At 41.4% G+C, this 24966-nt stretch overlaps 1 protein-coding gene across 1 annotated transcript in view; it reads right to left on the reverse strand.

Annotated features, from left to right (window-relative positions):
* Window positions 1-22773, reverse strand: part of LOC138262429 (clathrin coat assembly protein AP180-like) — a 48461-nt gene extending 25688 nt beyond the window's left edge. Inside the window, exons 1-2 of the mRNA XM_069212328.1 lie at window positions 22646-22773; window positions 7010-7239 (exon numbers count right to left, since the gene is read on the reverse strand). Coding sequence (XP_069068429.1) covers window positions 7010-7239; window positions 22646-22773 — 358 coding nt within the window. The remainder of the gene's footprint in view (window positions 1-7009; window positions 7240-22645) is intronic.
* Window positions 22774-24966: the final 2193 nt, after the last annotated feature.

A 24966-nucleotide genomic window follows, 5' to 3' on the forward strand; every position in this document is an offset into this window, starting at 1 on the left:
CAATGAAGCGAAACACAGCTTTGTTTTTTAGTTCAGGCCTACCTTCACCCTAACAATGCACACACCGCCTGCTGCTCTTCCTAAAATAACACGAAGTCACATGGTTTGGCAACAGCAGATCAAAAAGGGGTGTGCTGGTGCAGTGGGGACAGAAATCAAAAATCAAAGAATGGCCAGAGATCGAGAAAGCACTGAGGGGCTCTCATCAGCATACTGTGTCCGTTATTGAGATTGGTCTAGTTAAATATTCTAGAACCATTAAAGTTGCAAAAAAAAAAAAACGACAAAATTGACTCAAGGCAAAGCCTCAATAAAATGGAGGAATCCACGTTTTTCTCTTATCCATTGGCAAGACAGAGGCAACTATGTTTTCCTGATGTAAATTTATAACAAATGGCATCATGCCAATAAGTTTGTCAAAAGCGTTTGATAATCTGGTGACCAAAAGCCTAGAAGCAACAATGTAATGCCTGACAATGAGTGAGTAGAGGAGACGAGGTGTTTGGGGTAAGGACATCATCTCTCCTAAAAAAAAAAAGTAAAAATAAATAAAATAAAATAAAAGATCTGTTAGAATTGTCTCTCTTTTAGCAATCAATAGACCAAGAAATTAATCTACGTTCCTGAATAGAAGAAGCACCCAAGTATTTTGTGCATGAAACATTTGAAGAACTAAAGCGTAGATCAGTGCATTTGGGTAGGGCCAGGTCCTCAGGCACTCAGCGATTCGAAGAGCCATTGGATGATAAAGCCATTAACAGAGTTTTATGCACCGTCTGATAATCCTAGTACACTCTCCTAGCTGGACTTCGGCAAAAATGGAAACAGTGCCTAGAGTTGTTAAGCAGGAATTTTCTTATTGTATGTTCATTAGAGGAATATGCCACAATAGGGGCCTGGTCAGCCTTTATAATACTCTGTCTATTCTTCTGCCTAGTCCTCAGCATTACATCCAAGATTTTCCTGTTGTGATAGCCAACTATGGTATCATGACACGAGGAAAGGTGGGTGAGCCATTAAACACGGAGCAAGATCAAGGTTAAGACACTGATTTGTCCCAAAGTGCAAAAGTACAAACTGAGCCATTAAAGTTCTATCATGAGAATGCGCAGCAGATGGCATGTTCATGTATGGAAAGAGGCTATGCATTTATACAGTTTTTTTAAAGTGTGTGTTTTAATTTAATATATTAGATCAAATAACTGTATACAATTACACTTACAAAATGTGTTAAGTGCTAAATAAACTTAGAAAAATACATTGTCTTAATGATACTGCCGTGAGTGAACCAAGAGACACTGATATTTTTGTTGGACGCTACGAAAATGATAAATAACAGTTGATGGAGCAACATTAACTTTTATTAAATCTCTATGATCTTTTTTTTCTGGGGCACTGCACATGGAACTTAATCGCCTTTAGATACTCCAAAAGTTAGCATTTAAAGGAAATCAGACATGGTGAAAGAAATGCTTAGCCTGGGATCACCGAGTTTTTTTTCCTATTGGGGAAGCAGGACTCGTGCTCAGGTTTACCAGGTACACTAAACGCAATGTAGCCACAATAACCATTTATTCCTGTCTCTAGTTTTACAGGGAAGGACAACGATTTATACAGCAAATCTATTTCCAGACCAACCTGCATCTTGTGCACCCCATATGATAAATCCAGACGAGGCTATGTGATAAAACTTTCAAGAAAACTTGGCAGGCAAAACGGATGTGAATCAACAGCAAATGGTCAAGAGCGCCTAAGAGAATCGCTATGCAGAACTTCAGCATGGAACAAACAATCAAAACACATTGATTCCCATGTAACAGCCTCAAAAGAGGCAATAAAACGATGGGCAGGAGAAAGAAGTTATCGTTACGCTCGGTTGCGGGATTCAGGATTAATGCGGCAGTTCCGTGACATGCAACAAGGCGGCACTCTACACACATTTCTCACTAGATTGCAATTTCAATAGAAAGAGAAAACATATCTTTCGGATTTGTTTCATAACCGAAGTGGGTGCAGCTGTCCTTCATCTAGCATGACGCTACGTCTTTATGTTTCAGCACAAGCGGTGCCCTGGCTCGGCTGCAGGGAGTCATGCACATGGAACATACCGACGAGAGGGGGCCACGGCAGTCATTTGGCTCGAGCCATGTCACGGCTTTTCTAGCCTCTCCCAGTGGTACCTGAGGGCAAACAGTACTCACAGCACAGTGTTCAGACTCTGCCCTCACGCTGGTATCTTCTAACGGATTAGGTTGGAAGCATCTGAGTAGGTACCTCATAGTGAACATGAGAAAATAGAATCCACGAACCGTCTTCTTAACACAGACAGGTCTTCGACATTTTGGCAAATTCAGGACAGCAACGTCTAAGAAAAGGCAGATGAAGGACTAGTGCATAACAGCAAGATTATGGGGCTCATTTTCAATACCGTCTGTTACCTTCAACTGCCGCATCTTATTTTATAGCATGCAAGTATATATATATATATATATATATATATATATATATATATTATTTTTTAAGATTTGCCTACTAGGTGGCAGAAGTACACAAAGTATGGGAAACCGCAGATTCTGACTATAGCTTAGTTATTCAAAAACTGAGTTATCAGGCAGTGGAACTGCTAATGGCCATAAAATCAATCAGGAATTTGTAAAGCGCACAACTCACCTGTGAGAGTCCCAAGGCGCTGAGGTGGGGGAGGGGGAGGATGCTGCTACTGCTCGAACAGCCAGGTCTTGAGAAGTTTCCTGAAGGTGAGGAGGTCTTTGGGCTGACGCAGGTGGGAGGGAAGAGTGTTCCACGTCTGGGCGGCAAGGTGCAAGAATGATCTGTCGGCAGTTGTAGTTCTGCGGACCCGTGGGACGGTTGCCAGGGCAGCGGAGATGCTGGGTCGGGGTGTAGAAAGGAGAGCCGTCTGTGGAGGTATTCCGGTCCTGTGTTGTGCAGTGCTTTGTGAGCGTGGGTGAGGAGTTTGGAGATGATTCTCTTGTTGACTGGGAGCCAGTGAAGGTCTCTCAGATGGCCTGTGATGTGGCGCTGGCGGGGGATGTCCAGGATGAGGTATGCAGAGGTGTTCTGGATGCGTTGCCGCCTCTTCTGGAGTTTGGCCGTGGTTCCTGCGTAGAGGACATTGCCATAGTCCAGTTTGCTGCTTACGAGGGCTTGGGTGACTGTTCTTCTGGTTTCGGTGGGGATCCATTTGTAGATCTTTCGGATCATGCGGAGGGTGTTGAAGCAGGAAAAACTGCATTGCAGCACCATCACATATAATAAAAGTATCCCTGCCTCCTGGAAACAAAGGGCCTGGTTTTCGTTGCGTCTTTACCACGCTGCGCTACGTGACAATTTCATAAATATGCCCCCACAGTTTATGAAATAGCAAGAAAAACCGGTGAACCATATTTATGGCAAAGGCACAGTGCAGGGTAGCAAGACACCTTGCTGCGCTGCACTGCATCACTTGGAAAGGGCAGGAATGCGATGTATTTAGGGCATACGGTGCATTTCTGTCCTTTTCGAAGGCACTGGTGCACAATGGACTGCTTGGTGCCACCGCAGGCACCCTTTCACCATGGTGCAAGGGTGCCTATGTTGCATGCAGGATTGTTTTTGTGAAGGAAGGGGCCCCTTCCTGCACAAAAACAATCCTTAGAGGCATATTCCTCTATGTGTGCTACAGCACACATAGAAAGAGGAAGTAACGAGGAGAAAAAGATATTTCTCCTCGTTACACCTCTCCTGGGGAAGCGTATCTTTGTGGCTCATTTCTAGGTTCACCAGATTTGGTAAATCTGGGAATGCCTAAAAAACTATATGACTTACATTTTGACACCCATGGGACGCCTCCCTTGCATAGAGTAATGCAACACAGCAATTTGCGCTGCATTGCTGTTGCAAAGTCATATTTTTGCCCTGTTCATACCCATGTTTTGTTGCTGACTGATGCTGATGGTAAATGACTGACTGTGCCCTGGGCTCTGTTATCCAGACCCAGGCAAGTGCTATGTTAAAAAACACTCATGTATTACACTATGTATTAGGGTACCCTTCCAATTGGCCTGACAGACCCTGTAAGCCTCTAGTATATTATAGGGCAAGGGGGTACAATCTGCCTATTAGCCCATGCTATATAATAGGGCATGGAGATTAGACGCCCACAGAAGGTCTACACTTGCATGTGTGAACTGCTGTTTTCTTTCTGTCCTTCTAAATGCAGGCCTGCTTTGCAGCCTGTCTTTAAAAGTTAACTTAATACAATTTGCATGACAGCCCCTATGAGTCCCTAGTAATTAGCATGGCAAGGGGGCGCCAACTACATACAAGACCCTAGTTTATAAGAGGGCATGGGAGTAGGGGCCCAGCAGAATTGCTGCCCTTTGCATGTGGGCACAGCTGGAGGTTTTCTGTTTGTACATGCAGCCTCACTCTGTAGACTGCATTTAAATGGAAATGATGTCCTAATTTGACTTTGGTGTTATAGGCACTTTAAATGTAATGATCTTCTATATTTTCACATTAGATACCCACATGGTCCACTCTAGGTATACCGGGGGAGGGAGGATCATGTAACTATAAGTAGGGGACATATAAAATGTTTTATAAACCCTGGTGAGGGAAAAACTGATCATTTCACGTTTCCCCCATTGTAGATACTGGCCTTAAAAGGCTATCATAGCAATATTGTATTTTATTTTCATTATAGTAAGGAAAAGCATAGAAAAGTCATTCAAGGACTTAAGATTTGTTTTGATAATCCCAGCAATTTCACATTGGTGAATTTATCACAATTTGTACAGAAAATAAGTTATAAGGCTTTTCTTTCGGTAAACCAAAATTTGTCCTTTGAAGGTCCCCTTTGATTGGTCAGTGCTAACAGGATTAGCAGAGCTGCCTGGTTAAGTGATAAGTGGCTGTCCAGGGGAGAGTCTATCTGGTGAAGGGCAGCTCTGGGGCTACATAGGAATGCTGGAGCAGGGGGAGGGGTAATAAAATATACAGCCTCAAAGGACAGCAGGGCAGGAGGGAATACCAGATTGCCTAACCCCCACCTTCTGGACCCCTGAGCCAGATACCAGGTTTAAAGAAGGAATTTACAGATGTTAGGAGAGCTATGGAAATGAGCCACATTGAGAGATGGTTCAGTCAACTCTTACTGCTCTGCTGAAATTTCAGCCATCATGGTTTTTAGAAGAATGGTGCTTTTTGTGACAGGAATATGCCACACTTTGGAGGAAGTGGTCATGCATCTGGGTGTCACTCTGCATTCTATTGGTCAGGATGCCCATTTCCAGATGCCTAGGAGCTGGGAATAAATATGTGAGAGGTGCATAGCCTCTCAGACCTGCTGCCTGAAACTACAAAAGGAAGAAGGACTGCCCTGTTGGAATGTGGAACTGTACCCTTGGCCTGCACTTCTGAGTGAACTATGCCTACTGCACAATCTGGTACTGCATCCCTGGGGATGGTGCCCTGCTTCAAGAGAAACTCAGGAGTGGACTCCCTGCAGCTACCGGTTAACAGAGCTTCACCTGTATCATCCCCAGCCAGAGTCCCTAGCCTGGAGTGCATCCAGTGGACTTTTACAGATTTGGCCAGGTGCATTGTGGAATCATTGTACAAGATTCCAGACCCTTGGATTTGTGTTTTGGACCCTTTGCACCTTCAAGAAGGGCTTCAGGAAACAACTCCTGAAGTTTGCAGAAGTTTGAAGATTGTTGGTAAAGTTGGCACTTTGTGTTTCTGGGAGGTGCTTATTCTTTAAAAAATAATAACTCTGGTTCCAAGGACCATCCTGGAGATTCCAGACCATTGGATTTGTATTTGGGCCCTTTGTACCTGCAAGGAAGACTTGAGGAAACACCTCCTGAAGTCTAGAGAAATTTGGTAAAGTTGGGTGCTTAGTGTTCTTAAGCACCAGAAAGTGTTTATTCTTTAAAAAAAAAATCATCTCTCTGGTTCCCTACACTCGATTTTTGTCGTTTTAATGTCTATTTACTCATAAAAATATTACCTATTTTTTATTAAGCGGTGTAGGATTTTTATTGTGTGTTGTGTTCCACATATTTGCTGTATTGGTGTTTTTGAATGCTTTACACTCTTTTCTCATAAGTTGGGCCTGCCTGCTCAGTTACAGCAACCAAGGGTTGTGCAGGGGGCTATTTTACTGGGACCTTTAATGAACCTATATTTGATTAGTGGCCTTATTACAAGTGGTAGGCTCATACTTACCACTACTAATAATCCACTTTCCAACAGTTGCATTACTCCAGATTTTTAAAGCCATTCACAGTCACTCAAAGTGGCATTACGTGGCTTAAAATCCTACTTAGAGGTTTGCATTACGCATGTATCACGATGTATGGTGCAATCATGAAGCAAAAATCTCATAAATATGTCTTGGTGTGTGCATCCACTCTCAGAAGATGCGCATTCTGTGAAACGTGTGTTAACTTACTGATTGATTGTTTGCTAGAAAACAGTTGGTTAATTAAATTATCTTTAAACAAAGTAGTTTGCTGGCTTCAAAATGTGTAAGGTAAAAAAGTATATTTCATCGAAGGATCATCCAAGGACTAAAGAGTCAACCCAAAAAGTCTTGTGAGCATACGGAAAATAAAGTTAGATGAAGAAAGACCAATTATTCATTTCAGCTGCCATTTTACAACTAGCCCATGCCTGTTTTTCAAAAATGTTCAAAGGTCAACACTTTTATTTTATTTCTAAAGCACAGAACGTAAATCGCAGACACCTAAGCGCCCAGTTCCTATGCATCACAATACATTCTTTAAAAAAAAGTAACGTAAAAGGAACAAGCATAAACCTTCAAAATACCAAGAACGTAAAACATATTTCAGTATACTTTGGCAAACAAAGTTTTACCCATATTACTAAATCATCACCGACTACAAAATTATCGTAGACAGCAATGAAAGAAAACGATTAAATCCGTAAGTTTCCCAGATGATAGGAGTAAAAGTAACTTTACAGAAAAAGCAACCAAACTAACCTCCGAAAAGATCAACTTCAGTAGTGACAGCAGCTAGAGTAGCAGAAGTGCCAGAGGGCGCAGATGTCTCACTGGAGGTGGCACTTGAGACTGGCTCTGGTGCAAACGGATCAGAGAGCTGGGCCTCAGAAAGAACAGTAGCAGAAGGTGCAGAAAGGGTGTCTGTGTGCAACCAGAGATGAAGACCAGAGGGTATTGAGAGAGGGTCGAGTGAAAACACTAGGCTTGAACTATAAACTTAAGATGCAACATAAATGGACAAACAACAAAATCACTACACATACAAAAAAACGAACAGTGACAACTTAAAACATCACTCACATTCCCTCAAAAGATCTGCGGTAGTGTGCTTTTGGTAAGCAATGTAAATAAACAAAAGTTAAATAACCTTCTATTCTTCGTATTAGATTTTATTTACACAAGTAGGAAAGTTGTACAATAAACAATTTGAAAAATCGGCTTTAATCAGGTGTTCACAATTTTATATCAACTGTAGTCCCACGAAAGACTAATTTTTGGACAGTGTGCAGTGTATCACCACCAGGTTGGACATCAAACAACAGAAGTTTCTTTGATTTCAATAAAGAAGAAAATTATATATTTACACGTTCTTATATATAAAAATAAAATCTAGCATTGTGGACAAATTATTTTTTAGGCCTTCGTATTCCAGGTTCCTGGGTGGGGGGTGATTTTAAACTCTAAAGACTGAATAGCAACTGAAGGAGTGAGCCTCTGCAATTTAACAAGGTAATCCGTTGAGACGGGGCAATTCAAGCCTCACTTCCAAATCTGAACTGCACTGGGGTATATACTGGGCAGAGTACAGCAAATACTGCTTCTAGATGTGGATGATAACACAAGATAGTGGCGGTCTTATTAATGAGCAGTCACGCAACATTCCAACTGAAGGCATGTTTTGTGATTGACTAGAAATCGCAGGTCTGCCACTATCTGAAAAAAAGTGTTTTAAATAAAGCAATTATGGGGGGCATGGCCAGAGGTCACGCAAGATGGCCGCTGCTCTTTAGAGCTCTGTGAGGCTTCAGCACTTCCAGGAAGGAAGGAAGATGTTTTCACATCAAAATGATTCATTTCTTCAGCATTTTTTAGCACTGGAGCTCTGCCGCTGCATAAATATGCCTTTATCTTACAGAGACATCGAGTTTTGAAGTCATTTCAGAGACTTCATGTGAGGGCCTGAGGTAATTATTTATCTGCATCATTTGCGTTTCACTCCATAAGCCTCTGCATAAACCTAAACTTTCACAGAGATGTTTCTATTTGACATTTAACTGCTAGCCTGGATGTCATTCTACAAATCTAATTTCCTCTGCAATGGAATATTTATTACCTTCTGACAGTCAGCTGAACTTTTGACCTCTCTCTTCAAATACATTTAGGGAGGTTTTCAACTTTCAGTATTCACTGGCAGCTCTTGTTGTCAAGGAGCTCTTTCAAACTTTCAGTATTCACTGGCAGCTCTTGTTGTCAAGGAGCTCTCTCAAATTTGCTCTTCATAACATGGTAAATGGTTTCCTTTGACGGAGGGGATTTATCCTTTTCAGAAGGTTCCCTTAAAACTATTCACCAATTGTTTGACTATGTGCAGTAAAGTGCTTTGCTCTTGTGGTATTCCGTCATGCCTGTTATAAGGGAATAATTTAGGATTTTCTATTTAAATATTTGTCATTATATTTTGCTCTGTTGTTGGAAACTTCTTGCAGCAGCTTCTCATCGTAATATAATTTCTTCATCACCTCACATTGCTGGCTTCCTATTACCAAATTGCTGCTGGCTTTTATGGGGAGACCAAATAATTCTCAGAGCAGCTAGTCATCCTCTTACTCCAGGTCTAATAATCCTCTTCGAGTGGTGTGCACACATATGACTAAATCTTCTCTACCATCAGCTTTAACAATGGATAGTGCTACAGACTTTTTAAAGGATAGTGCCTCTTCATCTCATGCTGCTGGCGCAATTGCGAAAAACACAACACCTAACACCTCCTCTGTCAAGTGCCCAAAAAAAAGACCTTGATTCTCCCTCCAAATCACCTACACATCTTACTCTAGATGATGTCATGGAGGAATTGCGTGCGTTAAAGCCCTCTATGATGGACACTAATGCCTCTTTGCAACTTATTGAGGAGCAATGGTCCCAACACAAACACTTCTCTCCTGCTACAGCTGCACGTCGCAAACAGTTTTTGGACTTACGTCCACAACTCAAATCCTTGAATATTCAATAGGGTCTTCTTCACCCATGCCTTTTCAAAATTACATTCAAGGACAAATCTTACTCGTTTGAGGAACCTTCAGCACTACAAACTTTTATTAACCAACACAAAACAGAAGCAATGGAACTAGGAGCATCTGCAATTACTTGAAGATATAATTTAATTTGTCTTTAATGTCCTTTCTTTTTTTTTTCTGGACAGTTTAATAGTAATGGTTATGTTTAGTATTTATATCCATGGTTTTCCTTCTCTGCATCTTCCTATTTTTTTTTTTAGATAGTGTTCTTTGTGCAATCCTCATGTTCCTTTCCCAACAGTATCCCTTTCTCACCATCCAAATTGTTCTACACGTTCCACTGGTAAGGTTTGATTTTTATTGTTCTTCATGTCACACTTCTTTACTGTAGTTATTACGTTTTTTGGTCTCCTGAATGCTAAATTTTTCGTTTGTATGTTTTTTTTTCTTCCTTGAAACTCGCCTTCATATGTTTTAATATCACTTTTCTTGTGCTGAAGCCACTCTTGCCTGTCTTTTCAGGTTCTAAGCTGTCCCTCTACCTTTCAGGGTATTCACTTTCTATCTTGCCTTCTTTAGCTTTTGTGGACTTTGTCCCTGTATTGCTGCATCAATGTATATACAACTTCTGGAGGACATCTTCCTCCTTTTCTTTTTCTTTACTATCTTGTTTCTTTCCCATTTCTTTGCTTTTGCAAAATTGATATGCCTAGTTTTTTCCTTGTTACAGCAGTTGTTTATTAATACTTCTTGTTATGCAACTTGGAATGTTAAGGGGCTTATACACCCCATTAAAAGTCAGCGTGTCTTATCTCACCTAGCTCATTTGAAATGCCAAATTGCTTTGTTGCAAGAGACTCACCTCAACGACTCTGAGGCAATTAAGCTTAAAAAACAATGGGTGGGGGACATTTTCTACTCCACTTCTACCACAAACAAAAATGGGGTAATTATACTCTGTCATAAATCTCTCAAACCTACCATAATTTCACAGCATCGAGATACAGAAGGTCGCTGGGTACTTGTTACATTTACAATTGACAATTTTTCTCTTACTATCCTAAATATATAAGGCCCCACACATCCAGATCCACATTTTTGGAAGAATCTTTCACATATTGTCTCTGAACATTCCTCAAACAATTTACTAATAGGTGGTGACAGCAACCAAATTCTCGATCCATTTTTGGACAGACGTTCCACGTCACATTTAATTCCACATGCCTCCCACAAAGGTTTAAAAACTTTATTTTACAGCATTCTCTCTCTGATTCCTGGAGAATATGCAATCCCGACCTCTTGGAATACTCTTTATTCTCCTACCCACCATTTCCATTCTAGGCTTGATTATATCTTTCTGAGTAAAGGTTTATTGCAACATATGGTCAACTCTGAAATCGGTGCTATTTTGATCTCAGATCACGCACCTGTGATTACTGACCTTGATCTTTTTCTTAATGGTTCTAAAACATCTTCATGGAGGTTTAATAACTCTCTACTTTTAGATGCTACTTTTATCGCTTCCTACAGTAAGTTTATAGAAGAATACTTCCACATCAACGATAGTGATCAACTATCATGTCATTCTGTGTGGGATACATTCAAAGCAGCCTCTAGGGGTTTCATCATAAGTTACGCTCACTCAAAAACAAAAGTCTGCTCAACAATAATCGACTTCCATCCTTGAAAATATAAAGTCCCTAGAACATGAATACTATACTCAAAAAACTAGTAAATCACATCTTGAAGCACTAGTCTCAGCTAAAATGGAGTTTAACCAGTATACCACTGAGCAAGCATGCAGCACCCTCCTGAAAATAAATGCCAGATATTATGGTGGTAACAAAAAAGCTGGTTCTCTTCTAGCTCGATATTTGAAACAAAGAAAAGAAAAAACAACTATTAAATCTATCACAGATAACAATGGTGTTAAACACTTTAGAGATAAAGATATATCATTGTGTTTCGCTTCTTACTATAAGGACCTGTGCACTCCAGAACACATGCCAACAGTTGAATCTCTCAACCAATATTTCTCTAATCTCAAACCAAGAGACCCACTGCAGATTGACATCTCATCTTTAGACCAACCTCTACAATTTACCGAACTATATATATTCCTCTGGCAGCTTTATCATTGGATGCGGAAAAGGCCTTCAATAGGGTCTACTAGGGTTTCATGTTGAAGGCATTGGAATGGCATGGACTAGGTACTAAATTCTGACATTTTATATTCCTTACCATGTTCCTCGGTTATTTCAAATGATATCCGATCTCCTTTTTTCCCCTCTTAAAAGGGGTACTCGTCAGGGATGCCCATTAACTCCTTTACTATTTATTTTGGCTCTCGAACCTTTTCTATACCAATTAAAAACGACTGAACAATTTACCGGGTTTCAGATTAATAATGCACACATCAAATTTATGGCATATGCTGATGATATTCTTTTGTTCATGTCTCACCCTGACACTTCTCTTTCTGCATTCCTGCATGAGCTCAACCTATATTCTGATGTATCTGGCTATAAACTTAATATAGACAAAACAGTGGTCTTACCACGTAATGCTCATTGCACTGGCTCTGTATTCCTTGATGCAGGATTATCTTGGAATTCTTCTAAGATTAAATGCCTGGGGGTATGGTACTGCACTACTCTCAAGGATACATTAAAGACTTATTTAGAAATCTTATCTGCAAAGCTTGTAGATCTCACACAGAAATGGTCTCCGTTATATCTCACGAGGTGGGGCCGCTTGGACACCATTAAGATTATGCTTCTCCCTATCATGAACTTCTTCCTTATGATGCTTCCTATTAAGATACCTAAACTATTTTTTAGTTCAGTTGATAAAATTCTATCGAAGTTTCTGTAGAACGGTAAACAATCCTGAATCTCTCTCTCGAAATTAAAACTTTCTAAAGTACAAGGTGGAGTTAATTTTCCTTTTTAATTTATCACAAATCTTTTGGCATTAAGCAAATACATCCCTAGTAATCTACACTCAATGGTGCCCCTCAAAAGCTATGGTTCTCTTTGGAAGAAACATTTATTTCTCCCTTTTCCCATAAACCCATTATATTCATGTCTAACCCCACAAAATTCTGGTTGCCCAGCACTATCTCTCATTCAGTCAACTTACTGAAACCTTTTTTCATTTCGCATCTTACCCCCATTAATCAACTCTTTAACAGTCTTATTTGGCACAATAGTTCTCTTAGGAAACAAGGTAAAACCTTGTGTTGGAAGGCTTGGATGACTAAAGGTATTCTTCTCATTTCCAAATTTTATCATAAAGACTCTCTCATCCCTTTTACTACTCTCTGAGCAATTTATAATCTCCCTATTCGCATGAAATCCCAATATATCATTCTTTCTATTCTGGTCCAAGAGGCCCTCTATAAACTTATGCATCATAATCATTCTTCTCTTGCATCATCTCCACACCCGATCGTAACTTCTAATAATCCTAGGGCAGCTGGAATTTATAAAAAAAAATGTAAAGAGTCTGTTTCACCTAGACTCAAATCACCTCTTGAGACATTGTGGGAATCAGATCTTTGTGTTGTTTGGCCAACTTTTTTATGGGATAGAATATGGTATCAGATACATTCCACTACACACACTTGAAGCCTCACGCAGACCCTATTTATTTTTTATAATGGACTTTTCTACACTCCTGTACGCCTTTACAAACTCAAACTTGCACAAAATGACAATTGTTGGCACTGCCACACTCAGCAGGGTATTGACTTTCACATGTTTTTTTCTTGTCCATCCCCATCTACTTTTTGGTCCTCAATATGGTCTTGCATTTCACCAGTAGATCAGATCTCCTTACCAATGTCATATGAATTACTGTTTTTGGGTGGCATACACAATATCTGGAGTTCATTCAGGCCTCTTGGAAAATTGGTGGACCTTTTGCTTTCTATTGCAATCTCTATTACTTCTAACTGGAAATCTTCGGAGAACATTACTCTCAGACAGTGGTGGAATTCTGTTTGTTATCATCAATCGTCATAGACTTGACAGCTATAAGCTTAATTCAACAGGAACTTTCTTCAAACGTCATCAGCTATGGTTGCCATTAAGTAACTATCTCTCACGCACTGCGAAGGAAATTGATTTTTCTCCTCCTTTGAAAAAATTGCCAATATATTTCCTGTTTTTCTTCTTATGTATACTTATTTCATCTTACATTCCCTGTAACTAATGTCTATTACCTCTGTCTCCACATGGCTATCACTTGATTCCCTTTTCTATCCCTATAGCTCTTCTCCCTCTCCCTTTCTCTTTCTTTATTCAAACTTGGAGTCTTTGATACTATATTGCTGTATATGCCTAATTCATTTAAATGTTTAATATGCATTTATAAGTACAATATTCTTTATGCATATATATTCACAACTGCATATCTCCGTCCTGGCAATGTTAAGTTAATGTTCTTGTATTTGACTCAATAAAAAACATCTTTAATAAATAAATAAATAAATAAATAAATAAAAAAGAAAGCAATTATTAGTTTTAAAACCAATTCCTACATGTCTTTTAAAATTGTTTTGGATTGTTTTAATGACGAATGTATGGAACTGGGATCATAAATGGAATCACATCTTTCCTGGTACTTGACACTCAAAGCACTGAGTTTAGACCCAAGTCTGTGGTCAGAAATGTGGGCTAGAAGAGAGCCAAATATGTATGAACCCCTAAATTCTGCACTACCATACATCCCTGCAATAGGTCAGTTTCAAGGGTCTGTAACTAGATTGGTCACGGCTTATTATCATGTCTTCTTTTTTACAGTCACTGCATTCTAGAATGAGTCTTTATACCAGAGGCAGACAATCTCTACTCAAACCAAAAGGCAAGAAAGGAGGAAAAGCTATGTGATGCCACAAATTCAGATAGATTATTTTTATTCCATATCTGCCCTCTCCCTTTGGCCTAAATGTAGCCAAGCTCACAGAGGAGTCCTACTTTGTACAATCTCCATCCATGACAGGGGTGAGTGATAGTGTGTGAGAGTGTGCGACAGTGTGAGTGAGAGAAAGGCTGTCTATATATTTTCTCTCGCTCTCTCTCAACCAACCGGCGGTTGCTAGTAGGTACTTATATCTAGGATCCAGTCTACATAAGAAAAACATTTTTTTATTGGCTTTTAACTTTGGTGCTGTTTGCTGAATCTTCCGAAAAGCTTCCTAAAAAAGTGCACTATTTTGTCTTGTTCCGCATGGAAAGTTTTGGGGTGATAGTTAATGTGCGTTTCTCTTGTTATTTCCCATAGAGCTTTTCGACAACTTCAGCCTGAACGGCTGAATGGAATGACACCAAATCCAGCAGAAAGCTAGACCTTGGTCCAGTAAGATCTTGAGTGTCTTCTCCTGGCTTTTCCTTCATTTTCACTGTTTTTCCTTGCTGTTTCCGCTGTTTTTTTGTGTGCCTTTGCCTCTTTTTCCCTTGTTTTCTATGCTTTCTCCTTGCTTTTTCCCCTGTTTTTTGTGTGATGTGCGCTTGCTTTTCACTCGTTTTTACTACTTTCTCCTTGCCTTTCTCCTCGTTTAATGCGTGCCTTATCCTTGCTTTTCCATAGCCTTCACTGCTTTCTCCATTTTTGAGTGCAGTCTCCTTGCTTTTCTGTTGTGGTGTGGGGTTGGATGCATGCAGGGGTTGACTGCGGCCAACCATTTGGTTGTGCGTAGTGAGGGGCTGGAGGATGGATGCATGTTGGCGGTTGGCCACAGGCCAGACCCTTCAGCCAACCCCCCTGCTACGTAATAAAAAAAAAGAAAAACGCATAGAAATTCACTTTAAAGAAAACCAAAAAAACAACCGTTACAGAGGTTGTTGTAGTTAGGAATTATCATTTACAAACGCTTGGAAAGTAACTAAAACAACCGAAGGTTACAGGGACGTTCTAGTTAGGGTTAGTATTTACATGCACACCACCACAGGAATTCAGCTATTATAGTTAGAGTTATTTCAAGTGACTAACTCGTGCCCTAATGTACATAACTGGTACCCTTGCCACTCACTGCTTATTATCCCACATATTACATCAGTAATATGTCTATGACATAATTGATAATATAATTGCAGCAAATTATTGATCTGAAAACTACATGGCCAGGAGTTATAGTTACTTGAAATAACTACTTGCATTTCTACGGTTTGTGTGTGTATAAAGTGTGTATATATATATATATATATGGAAAATGTCACCTACCAAGTGTACATCTGTTCGTGGCATGTAGTGCTGCAGATTCACATGCTATGCATATCTCTTCCGACATCTAGTGTTGGGCTTGGAGTGTTACAAGTTGTTTTTCTGCGAAGAAGTCTTTTCGGAATCACGGGAACGAGTGACTCCTCCTCTCGGTTACAGTGCGCATGGGCATCGACTCCATAGTTAGATTGTTTTCCCGCAAAGGGCAAGGGAAGGAGTGATAGAGTATAAGAATATAAAGAGATGCCCATGCAAATGTAAATGTATATACATATGTATAAATGTTAAACTTAAACGACTACAGGCTTTCGGGGAGGAGGGATGGTGCATGTGAATCTGCAGCACTACATGCCGCGAACAGATGTCCACTGGGTAAGTGACATTTTCCGTTCCATGGCATGTGTAGCTGCAGAGATACACATGCTATGCATAGACTACAAAGCAGTTAGTCCTCCCATAAAATAGCGGTGGCTAGCCTGTAGGAGTTGAAGTTGTTTGAAACAGTGTTCTGAATACAGCCTGGCCTACAGTAGCCTGTTGGTGTGAGAAAACATCAACACAATAGTGTTTTGTAAATGTATGTAGAGATGACCATGTGGCAGCTTTACATACATCAGCCATTGGTATGTTTCCTAAAAATGCCATTGATGCACCTTTCTTTCTCATAGAATGTGCTCTAGGAGTGACTAAAAGTTTTCTCTTTGCTTTGATGTAGCATGTTTGGATGCATCTAACAATCCATCTTGCTAAGCCTTGTTTAGATATAGGATTACCTTTATGTGAATGTTGAAAAGCAACGAAAAGTTGTTTTGTTTTTCTAAAACCTTTAATTCTGTCAATGTGGTACATAAGAGCTCTTTTGAGATCTAAGGTATAGAGAGCTCTTTCTGCTACAGAGTCTGGCTGTGGAAACAAGACTGGCAATTCCACTGTTTGGTTGATGTGAAAAGGAGACTACTTTTGATTAGAAATTTTGGATTTGTCCTAAGTACAACTTTATGTTTGTGTACTTGGAAGAAAGGTTCTTCAAGGGTGAACGCCTGTATTTCACTAACTCTTCGTAAAGAAGTGATAGCTACAAGGATGGCAATTTTCCATGTTAAAAATTGATTTTGACAAGAGTGCATGGGTTCAAAAGGTGAGCCCATAAGTCTGGTAAGTATGATATTTAAATTCCAGGAAGGAACAGGTGGTGTTCTGGGTGGAATAATGCGTTTTAATCCTTCCATGAAGGCTTTAATAACAGGAACTCTGAACAGAGAAGTGTGTGTTGAATATTTTGTAACTAAGCAGATATTGCAGTAAGGTGGACTTTCATGGACGAGAAAGCTAAATTTTATTTCTGCAAATGAAATAAATAACATAGAATATCTTGTAAAGGTGTTGTAAACGGTTCAGTGTTTTTAGATTGACAGTAGTAGACAAATCTTTTCCACTTGTTTGAGTAACATTGCCTAGTAGTAGGTTTACGTGCTTGTTTAATTACTTCCATACATTCTGAAGGAAGCTTAAGGTAACCAAATTCTAAGACTTCAGGAGCCAAATCGCCAGACAGAGCATTGGGGTTTGGGTGCCTTATTTGACCTTTGTTCTATTTCTGTATTAACAAGTCTGGTCTGTATGTGAGTTTGGAATGAGGTACCTCGGACACATCTAGGAGTCTTGTGTACCAGTGCTGATGTGCCCACATTGGGGCTATGAGTATCATGGTGAGTGACGTTTGACGTAGTTTGCTGACCAGAAAGGGAAGGAGTGGGAGAGGGGGAAAAGTGTGAGCAAATATCCCTGACCAATTGAGCCGTAGAACATTGCCCTTGGATAGGGGATGTGGGTATCTGGATGCAAAGTTTTGGCATTTTGCTTTTTCGCTTGTTGCAAATAGGTCCATTTCTGGTGTCCCCCACTTTTGAAGTACTTGCGGGTAAATCTCCCATTTGTGAGTTGTTGGCGATTCCTGCTTAGGAGATCTGCCAGCTGATTGTCTATCCCTAGAATGTATTGTGCTAACAGATGAATGTGATTGTGAACTGCCCATTTCCATATTGTTTGGGCTAGTAGGGACAGTTGAGATAAATGTGTCCCACCCTGTTTGTTGAGGTAATACATGGTTGTCATGTTGTCTGTTTTTATTAGAACAGTCTTCTGTTTGAGAAGAGGTTGAAACACTTTTAGGGCAAGAAATACAGCTAATAATTCTAGATGGTTTATGTGAAACTGTTTGTTTGGCAGCCCATTCCCCTTGAATGGTATGATTGTTGAGATGAGCTCCCCAAACTATTATGGATGCGTCTGTTGTGATTATGGACTGAGGCACAGGGTCTTGAAATGACCACCCCTTCATTAGATTGCTGAGGTTCCACCACTGAAGGGACATATGTGTTTGCCGGTCTACCAACACTAGATCTTGAAGTTGACTGTGTGCCTTACACCATTGTTGTGAGAGGCACTGTTGTAAGGGCCTCATGTTAAGTCTTGCGTGTGGAACTATAGCTATGTAAGATGCCATCATCCCTAGAATTTTCATGATGAATCTTACAGTATATTGTTGATTTGGATGTATTTGTAGTATGAGATTTTGGAAAGCCTGTATCCTTTGTGTATTAGGATATGCTAGGGCTTTCTGAGTATTTAGAAATGCACCTAGGTAAGGATGTATTTGTGCTGGTTGAAGTTGTGATTTTAGGTAATTGAGAGCGAACCGTGGTGTATGTAGGGTTTGTATCATGTATTGAGTGTGTTTTTGGCATTGTGTAAAATTGCTTGATTTTATTAGCCAATCGTCTAGATATGGAAAGACGTGAATGTGCTGTCTTCATAAGTAAGCTGCTAATACTGCTAGACACTTTGTGAGCACTCTTGGAGCTGTTGTTATGCCGAACGGCAGAACTTTGAATTGGTAATGCTTTCCTGCTATGACGAATCTGAGGTATTTTCTGTGAGCTGGATGGATGGGTATGTGGAAATACGCATCTTTGAGGTCTAAAGCAGTCATGTAATCTTGTTTTTGCAGTAGTGGAATGACATCCTGCAGAGTTAACATGTGAAAATGTTCGGACAGGATGTATAGATTAAGAGGCCTGAGGTCCTAGATGGGCCTGAGGGTGCCATCTTTTTTGGGAATGAGTAAGTATAATGAATATACTCTTGTTCCCTGTTGAGAATGTGGAACCAATTCTATTGATTGTTTCGTTAGTAGAGATTGTACGTCTTCTTGCAGCAGAACTTTGTGTTCTGGGGACAATTTGTGGTGACGTGGTGGTATGTTTGAGGGGTGGAGATTAATTATAGGCAACAGCCATTGCGGATAATTGATAATACCCAATTGTCTGTTATTTTGCCAAGGAGAGTGGAATTGCTGTAATCTTCTCCCCACAAGAGATGTGTCGAGTGGAAGGGTGAGAAGGAAGTCACTGCTTAAATGGTGTAGTGCTTTTTTTTGAGGCTTGGAACTTGCCTCTGTTCCTGAAATATTGTCCTCTGTAGGACCCTCTAAATCCCCCTCTTTGATATTGAGTTCATTCTCCCTGCTTGGTCTGGGAGGTAGACGCGTCAGAGGATTGTGGCTTAAATCCTCCTCTAAACTGTGGTGTGCGAAAGGAGCCTCTATATGGTGTGGTATATAATGCTACCATTGCCTTAGCAGTGTCCGAGTCTTTTCTCAGTTTCTCTATAGTGGTGTCTACTTCAGGGCCAAATAGATGTTTCTTATCAGAAGGCATGTTATTTACTGCCTGTTGTGGTTCTGGTAATTAGAAGGCAGCGCAGCAATGCATGCCTTCTAATTGTAATGGCAGTGTTGACGCTTCTTGCAGCTGTATCAGCAGCATCGAGGGCAGACCTTATTTGGTTATTACTTATAGCCTTTCCGTTTTCTACAACTTGTTGCACCCCTTTCTGATGCTCTTTTGGGAGGTGCTGTATAATTTCTTGCATCTCATCCCAATGGGTTCTATCATATCTAGCCAGCAGTGCCTGAGAATTGGCAATTCTCCATTGGTTAGTTGCTTGTGTGGCTATTCTTTTGCAACAGCATCACATTTTCTGCTTTCCTTATCAGGAGGAGAAGTGTCTCCTGATGACTGGCTGTTAGCTCTTTTTCTGGCTGTGCTAACTACCACTGAGTCTGGAGGAACCTGGTGTGTTATATAGTCTGGGTCCATAGGGGCAGGTTTACATTTTTTGTCAATTCTAGGGGTAATGACTCTAGCTTTGACAGGTTCACTAAATGTCTTCAGCATTGTTAGAAATGGGGTCTTTGGTTGACAGTCAGGTTACGCCCTGTTCAAGCAAGGACCCTCACTCTAGTCAGGGTAAAAGAGAATCACCCTCAGCTAACCCCTGCTTTCCCCCCTTGGTAGCTTGGCAGAGCAGTAGGCTTAACTTCAGAGCGCTAGGTGTAAAGTATTTGTACCAACACACACAGTAACTCAATGAAAACACTACAAAATGACACAACACCAGTTTAGAAAAATAGGAAATATTTATCTAAACAAAACAAGACCAAAACGAAAAAAATCCAACATACACAAGTCAAGTTATGAATTTTTAGAGATTAAACTCAAAAATAGCGTCTAGAAACAAAAATGCTTCGATGAGATGTTAACACGGCGTCGTGATGGAGTCATTCCAAACAAGCCAACACCAGCGGCGCCGGACACGGAGTCGTGTAGACCTCCAAGTACAGTACCTTTGGTGAAGAGTGAAAACAAGCCGAGACGCGAAGTCGGGGATTGCGGCATCTATGCGAAATGTTGAATCCACGCGTTTCGAGCGGCGTCGGTCATGACGGGGTGTGGCGACTTCCACAGAGCCGCGGACTTCAGCGGGGCTGCAGCGGCGTCGAGCATGCGAAGAGCGTCGCGTTCCAGCGAAGGTCACGCGTCAGGTGCACGCGGCGTTACCGGATTCGGCAGCGGCATCGGTCCGGAGTCGTCGGAAGTCGATTTCCTTGGATTTCCACCAGCTTTCCTTTCAAGGGCCCAGGGACTGGATAGGGCACCACTTGTCAGAGCAGGAGTCTCTCCAGAGACTCCAGGTGCTGGCAGAGAGAAGTCTTTGCTGTCCCTGAGACTTCAAACAACAGGAGGCAAGTTCTAAATCAAGCCCTTGGAGATTTCTCCACAAGATGGAAGGCACACAAAGTCCAGTCTTTGCCCTCTTACTCTGACAGAAGTAGCACTGCAGGAAAGCTCCACAAAGCACAGTCACACGCAGGGAAGCACTTCTTCCTCAGCTATCAGCTCTTGTCCAGGCAGAGGTTCCTCTTGGTTCCAGAAGTGTTTCTAAAGTCTGTAGATTTGGGTGCCCTTCTTATACCCATTTTAGTCTTTGAAGTCACCTTTCTTCAAAGGGGACTCACACCTACTTGTGAAATCCTGCCTTGCCCAGGCAAGGCCTCAGACACACACCAGGGGGTTGGAGTCTGCATTGTCAGAGGCAGGCACAGTCCTTTCAGATGAGAGTGACCACTCCACCCCTCCCTTCTAGCAGAGATGGCTAATCAGGAAATGCAGGTTACACCCCAGCTCCCTTTGTGTCACTGTCTAGTGTGAGGTGAAAAACAACCCAACTGTCAAACTGACCCAGACAGGGAATCCACAAACACGGCAGAGTCACAGAATGGTTTAAGCATGAAAATGCTCACTTTCTAAAAGTGGCATTTTCAAACGCACAATCTTATAATCAACTTTACTAAAAGATGTATTTTTAAATTGTGAGTTCAGGGACCCCAAACTCCACATATCCATCTACTCTCTAGGGGAATCTACACTTTAATCATATTTAAAGGTAGCCCCCATGTTATCCTATGAGAGAGACAGGCCTTGCAACAGTGAAAAACGAAGCTGGCAGTAGTTCACTGTCAGGACATATAAACCACATTACTATATGTCCTAGGGCCTACCTTAGGGGTGCCTTACATGTAAGAAAAGGGAAGGTTTAGGCCTGGCAAGTGGGTACACTTGCCAAGTCTAATTTATAGTGTAAAAATACACACACAGACACTGCAGTGGCAGGTCTGAGACATGATTCCAGAGCTACTTATGTGGGTGGCACAACCAGTGCTGCAGGCCCACTAGTAGCATTCGATTTACAGGCCCTGGCACCTCTAGTGCACTTTACTAGGGACTTACTAGTAAATCAAATATACCAATCACGGATAAACCAATCACATACACATTTTACAGAGAGAGCATATGCACTTTACAATGGTTAGCAGTGGTAAAGAGCTCAGAGTTCAAAAGCCAACTGCAACAGGTCAGAAAAAACAGGAGGCAGGAGGCAAAAAGATTGAGGATGACCCTGCATAGGCAACAAAGTGCAACAAGCATGTTAAACCATTCCAGGCAACATTGGGAGACACTGGTATCTGGATTGAGTGGAAGACAAAGTGTTGAATAGAAAATCTTCCAGGGGTTCAGAATGCATGCGCACCCCATGATAAGCCGCTGCCCTAGAGACTACCTGAGTGTAGGCAGTAGTGTCTTCTGGTGGTGAAGGTTTTGAGGGGTAGAGTTCAGGATCATTATCTGGAATGGGATCAGGGTCATAGAGATCCCATGGGTCCACTATATCTCCATGTGAGTATAATGAGTGTGTCGGAGAAGGCAGTGGTGGTGGACTATTGTGAGGTGAAAAAACGTTGTGGAGAGTGAGGAGGAGAAGTAGGGAGAGGTGCTGGTTTCTCCTTTTGTTTCTGCACTTTTGCTGGTGGTTGAGCAGAATGTAACTCCTCTTGAAAGGCCAGCTTTCTTTTAGTCTTTAAAGGAGGTGCAGTGAGGATTCGACCAGTCTCCTTATGTATATGGATTCTTGATTGTCTTTCATCCATAACCTCCAATATTGGCTCAATTTCAGTCTCTTCTTCTGAAGCTTTGTGAGATTCTTGAACGGGCTTTGAGATTTGCTTTGGTTGTCTTGAAAGTCCTTGTTCCTCTGTATATGAAGATTTTTTCGGCTCAGAAGTTTGGATCTTTTTCGGTCCCAAAAAATAAGTTGGTTGTTTCGGCTCTGAAGCAGGGTGCCGAATTTTCGACTCCAAAGAGTGAGGACGTTTGCTGGAGTCCGAGTTGAAAGTTTTAACCAACTTGCTCGACTCTGAAGTGGACGGAAGAGTGGCCTTTTTTGGGGCCGATCCAGAAGGGGCAGATGTACTCACATGCTGGCCAGCTGTGATGATCTATCATCTTCCGATTCTTGTTCGGAGTCGGTGTCTCGGATGGAGACTGCTGTCTGCATCTGCTCTTCCTCCATTACGTTGAGATGTTCGGTGCTCTTGGACGCCATTTCTAATCTTCGGGCCCTGCGATTTCTTAAGGTCTCCTTCAATTGAAATGATCGACAGGCTTCACAGTCTTCCTCTCAATCTTCCGGAGAAAGGCACAAATTACAAACCAGGTGTTGGTCTGTATATGGGTACTTTGCCTTGCACCGAGGGCAGAATCGAAATGGAGTCCGATCCATCAGGCTTTCCACGTGGTAGGCCCAAACAGGCCTAAGTCGGGTGCATGCAACCCAAAGGGCGAAATTTAGATTCCGGCGGTACTACAGATTCAATGCTAGATGGGAAACGCGATCGAAACAATACCAATGAATAACTAGGTTTTCTAAAGTTTTCCCATTCGAAATCTCGATGCAAGAGGAAACATGTCCGATGCCGACAGCGGAAAGAAAACAATCTAACTATGGAGTCGATGCCCATGCGCACTGTAACCAAGAGGAGGAGTCACTCGAACCCGTGACTCCGAAAAGACTTCTTAGAAGAAAAACAACTTGTAACACTCCGAGCCCAACACTAGATGTCAGAAGAGTTATGCATAGCATGTGTATCTGCAGCTACACATGCCATTGAACATATATATATATATATATATATATATATATATATATATGGAAAATGTAACTTACCCAGTGTACATCTGTTCGTGGCATGAGACGCTGCAGAGTCACATGCTGTGCACATCCCGCCATCTAGTGTTGGGCTCGGAGTGTTACAAGTTGTTTTTCTTCGAAGAAGTCTTTTTGAGTCACGAGATCGAGGGACTCCTCCCCTTTCGGCTCCATTGCGCATGGGCGTCGACTCCATCTTAGATTGTTTTCCCCTCAGAGGGTGAGGTAGGAGTTGTGTATTATAGTAATAGTGCCCATGCAATGGAGTAAATATGTATGTACATAATGTGGTTTAAATCGATATATTTAAAAATGTACAAATGTTCAAGATCAACTTCAAGCGGCTACAGGCTCCCGGGGAGGCGGGTGGGCGCATATGAATCTGCAGCGTCTCATGCCACGAACAGATGTACACTGAGTAAGTGACAGTTTCCGTTCGATGGCATGTGTAGCTGCAGATACACATGCTGTGCATAGACTAGTAAGCAGTTATCTCCCCAAAAGCGGTGGTTCAGCCTGTAGGAGTTGAAGTTGTTTGAAACAAAGTTTGTAGTACTGCTTGTCCTACTGTGGCTTGTTGTGCTGTTAACACATCCACGCAGTAGTGCTTGGTAAACGTATGAGGCGTAGACCATGTGGCTGCCTTACATATTTCAGTCATTGGAATGTTTCCTAGAAAGGCCATGGTAGCACCTTTCTTTCTAGTTGAGTGTGCCTTTGGTGTTATAGGCAGTTCTCTTTTTGCTTTGAGAGAACAGGCTTGAATGCATTTAACTATCCATCTGGCAATGCCTTGTTTGGATATTGGATTCCCTGTATGAGGTCTTTGGAAAGCAACGAACAATTGTTTTGTCTTTCAAATTTGTTTTGTTCTGTCAATGTAGTACATTAACGCTCTTTTGATGTCTAATGTATGTAGTGCTCTTTCAGCTACAGAATCTGGTTCTGGAAAGAACACTGGTAGTTCTACTGTTTGATTCAAGTGGAACGGTGATATGACTTTTGGTAAGAACTTTGGATTTGTTCGTAAATCTACTTTATGCTTGTGTATCTGAATAAAGGGTTCTTGTATAGTAAATGCTTGGATCTCACTTACTCTTCTTAGAGATGTGATGGCAATTAGAAATGCTACTTTCCATGTTAAGTATTGTAGCTCACATGAGTGCATGGGTTCAAACGGTGGACCCATGAGTCGTGTTAAGACAATATTAAGGTTCCACTAAGGAACTGGTGGCGTCCCTGGTGGGATAATTCTTTTCAGACCCTCCATAAAAGCCTTTATGACTGGGATCCTAAAAAGTGATGTTGAGTGCGTAATTTGCAGATAAGCTGAAATTGCGGTGAGATGTATTTTAATAGATGAAAAGGCTAACTTTGACTTTTGTAATTGCAGTAGGTAGCTGACAATGGGGGTCATTCCGGGGACCACGGAAGCACCGCCAACAGGCTGGGGGTGCTTCCCTCCCCATTCTGACCGCGGCGTTAAAGCCGCGGTCAGAAAAGGGAATCCGGCGGTTTCCCGCCGGATTTCCCCTGCATGGGCTGAATCTCCATGGCGGCGCGGAGATTCCGACCCCCTTCCCGCCATCC

This window comes from Pleurodeles waltl, chromosome 10 (assembly GCF_031143425.1).
Source record: "Pleurodeles waltl isolate 20211129_DDA chromosome 10, aPleWal1.hap1.20221129, whole genome shotgun sequence".
In the NCBI taxonomy this organism is placed as follows: Eukaryota; Metazoa; Chordata; class Amphibia; order Caudata; family Salamandridae; genus Pleurodeles; species Pleurodeles waltl.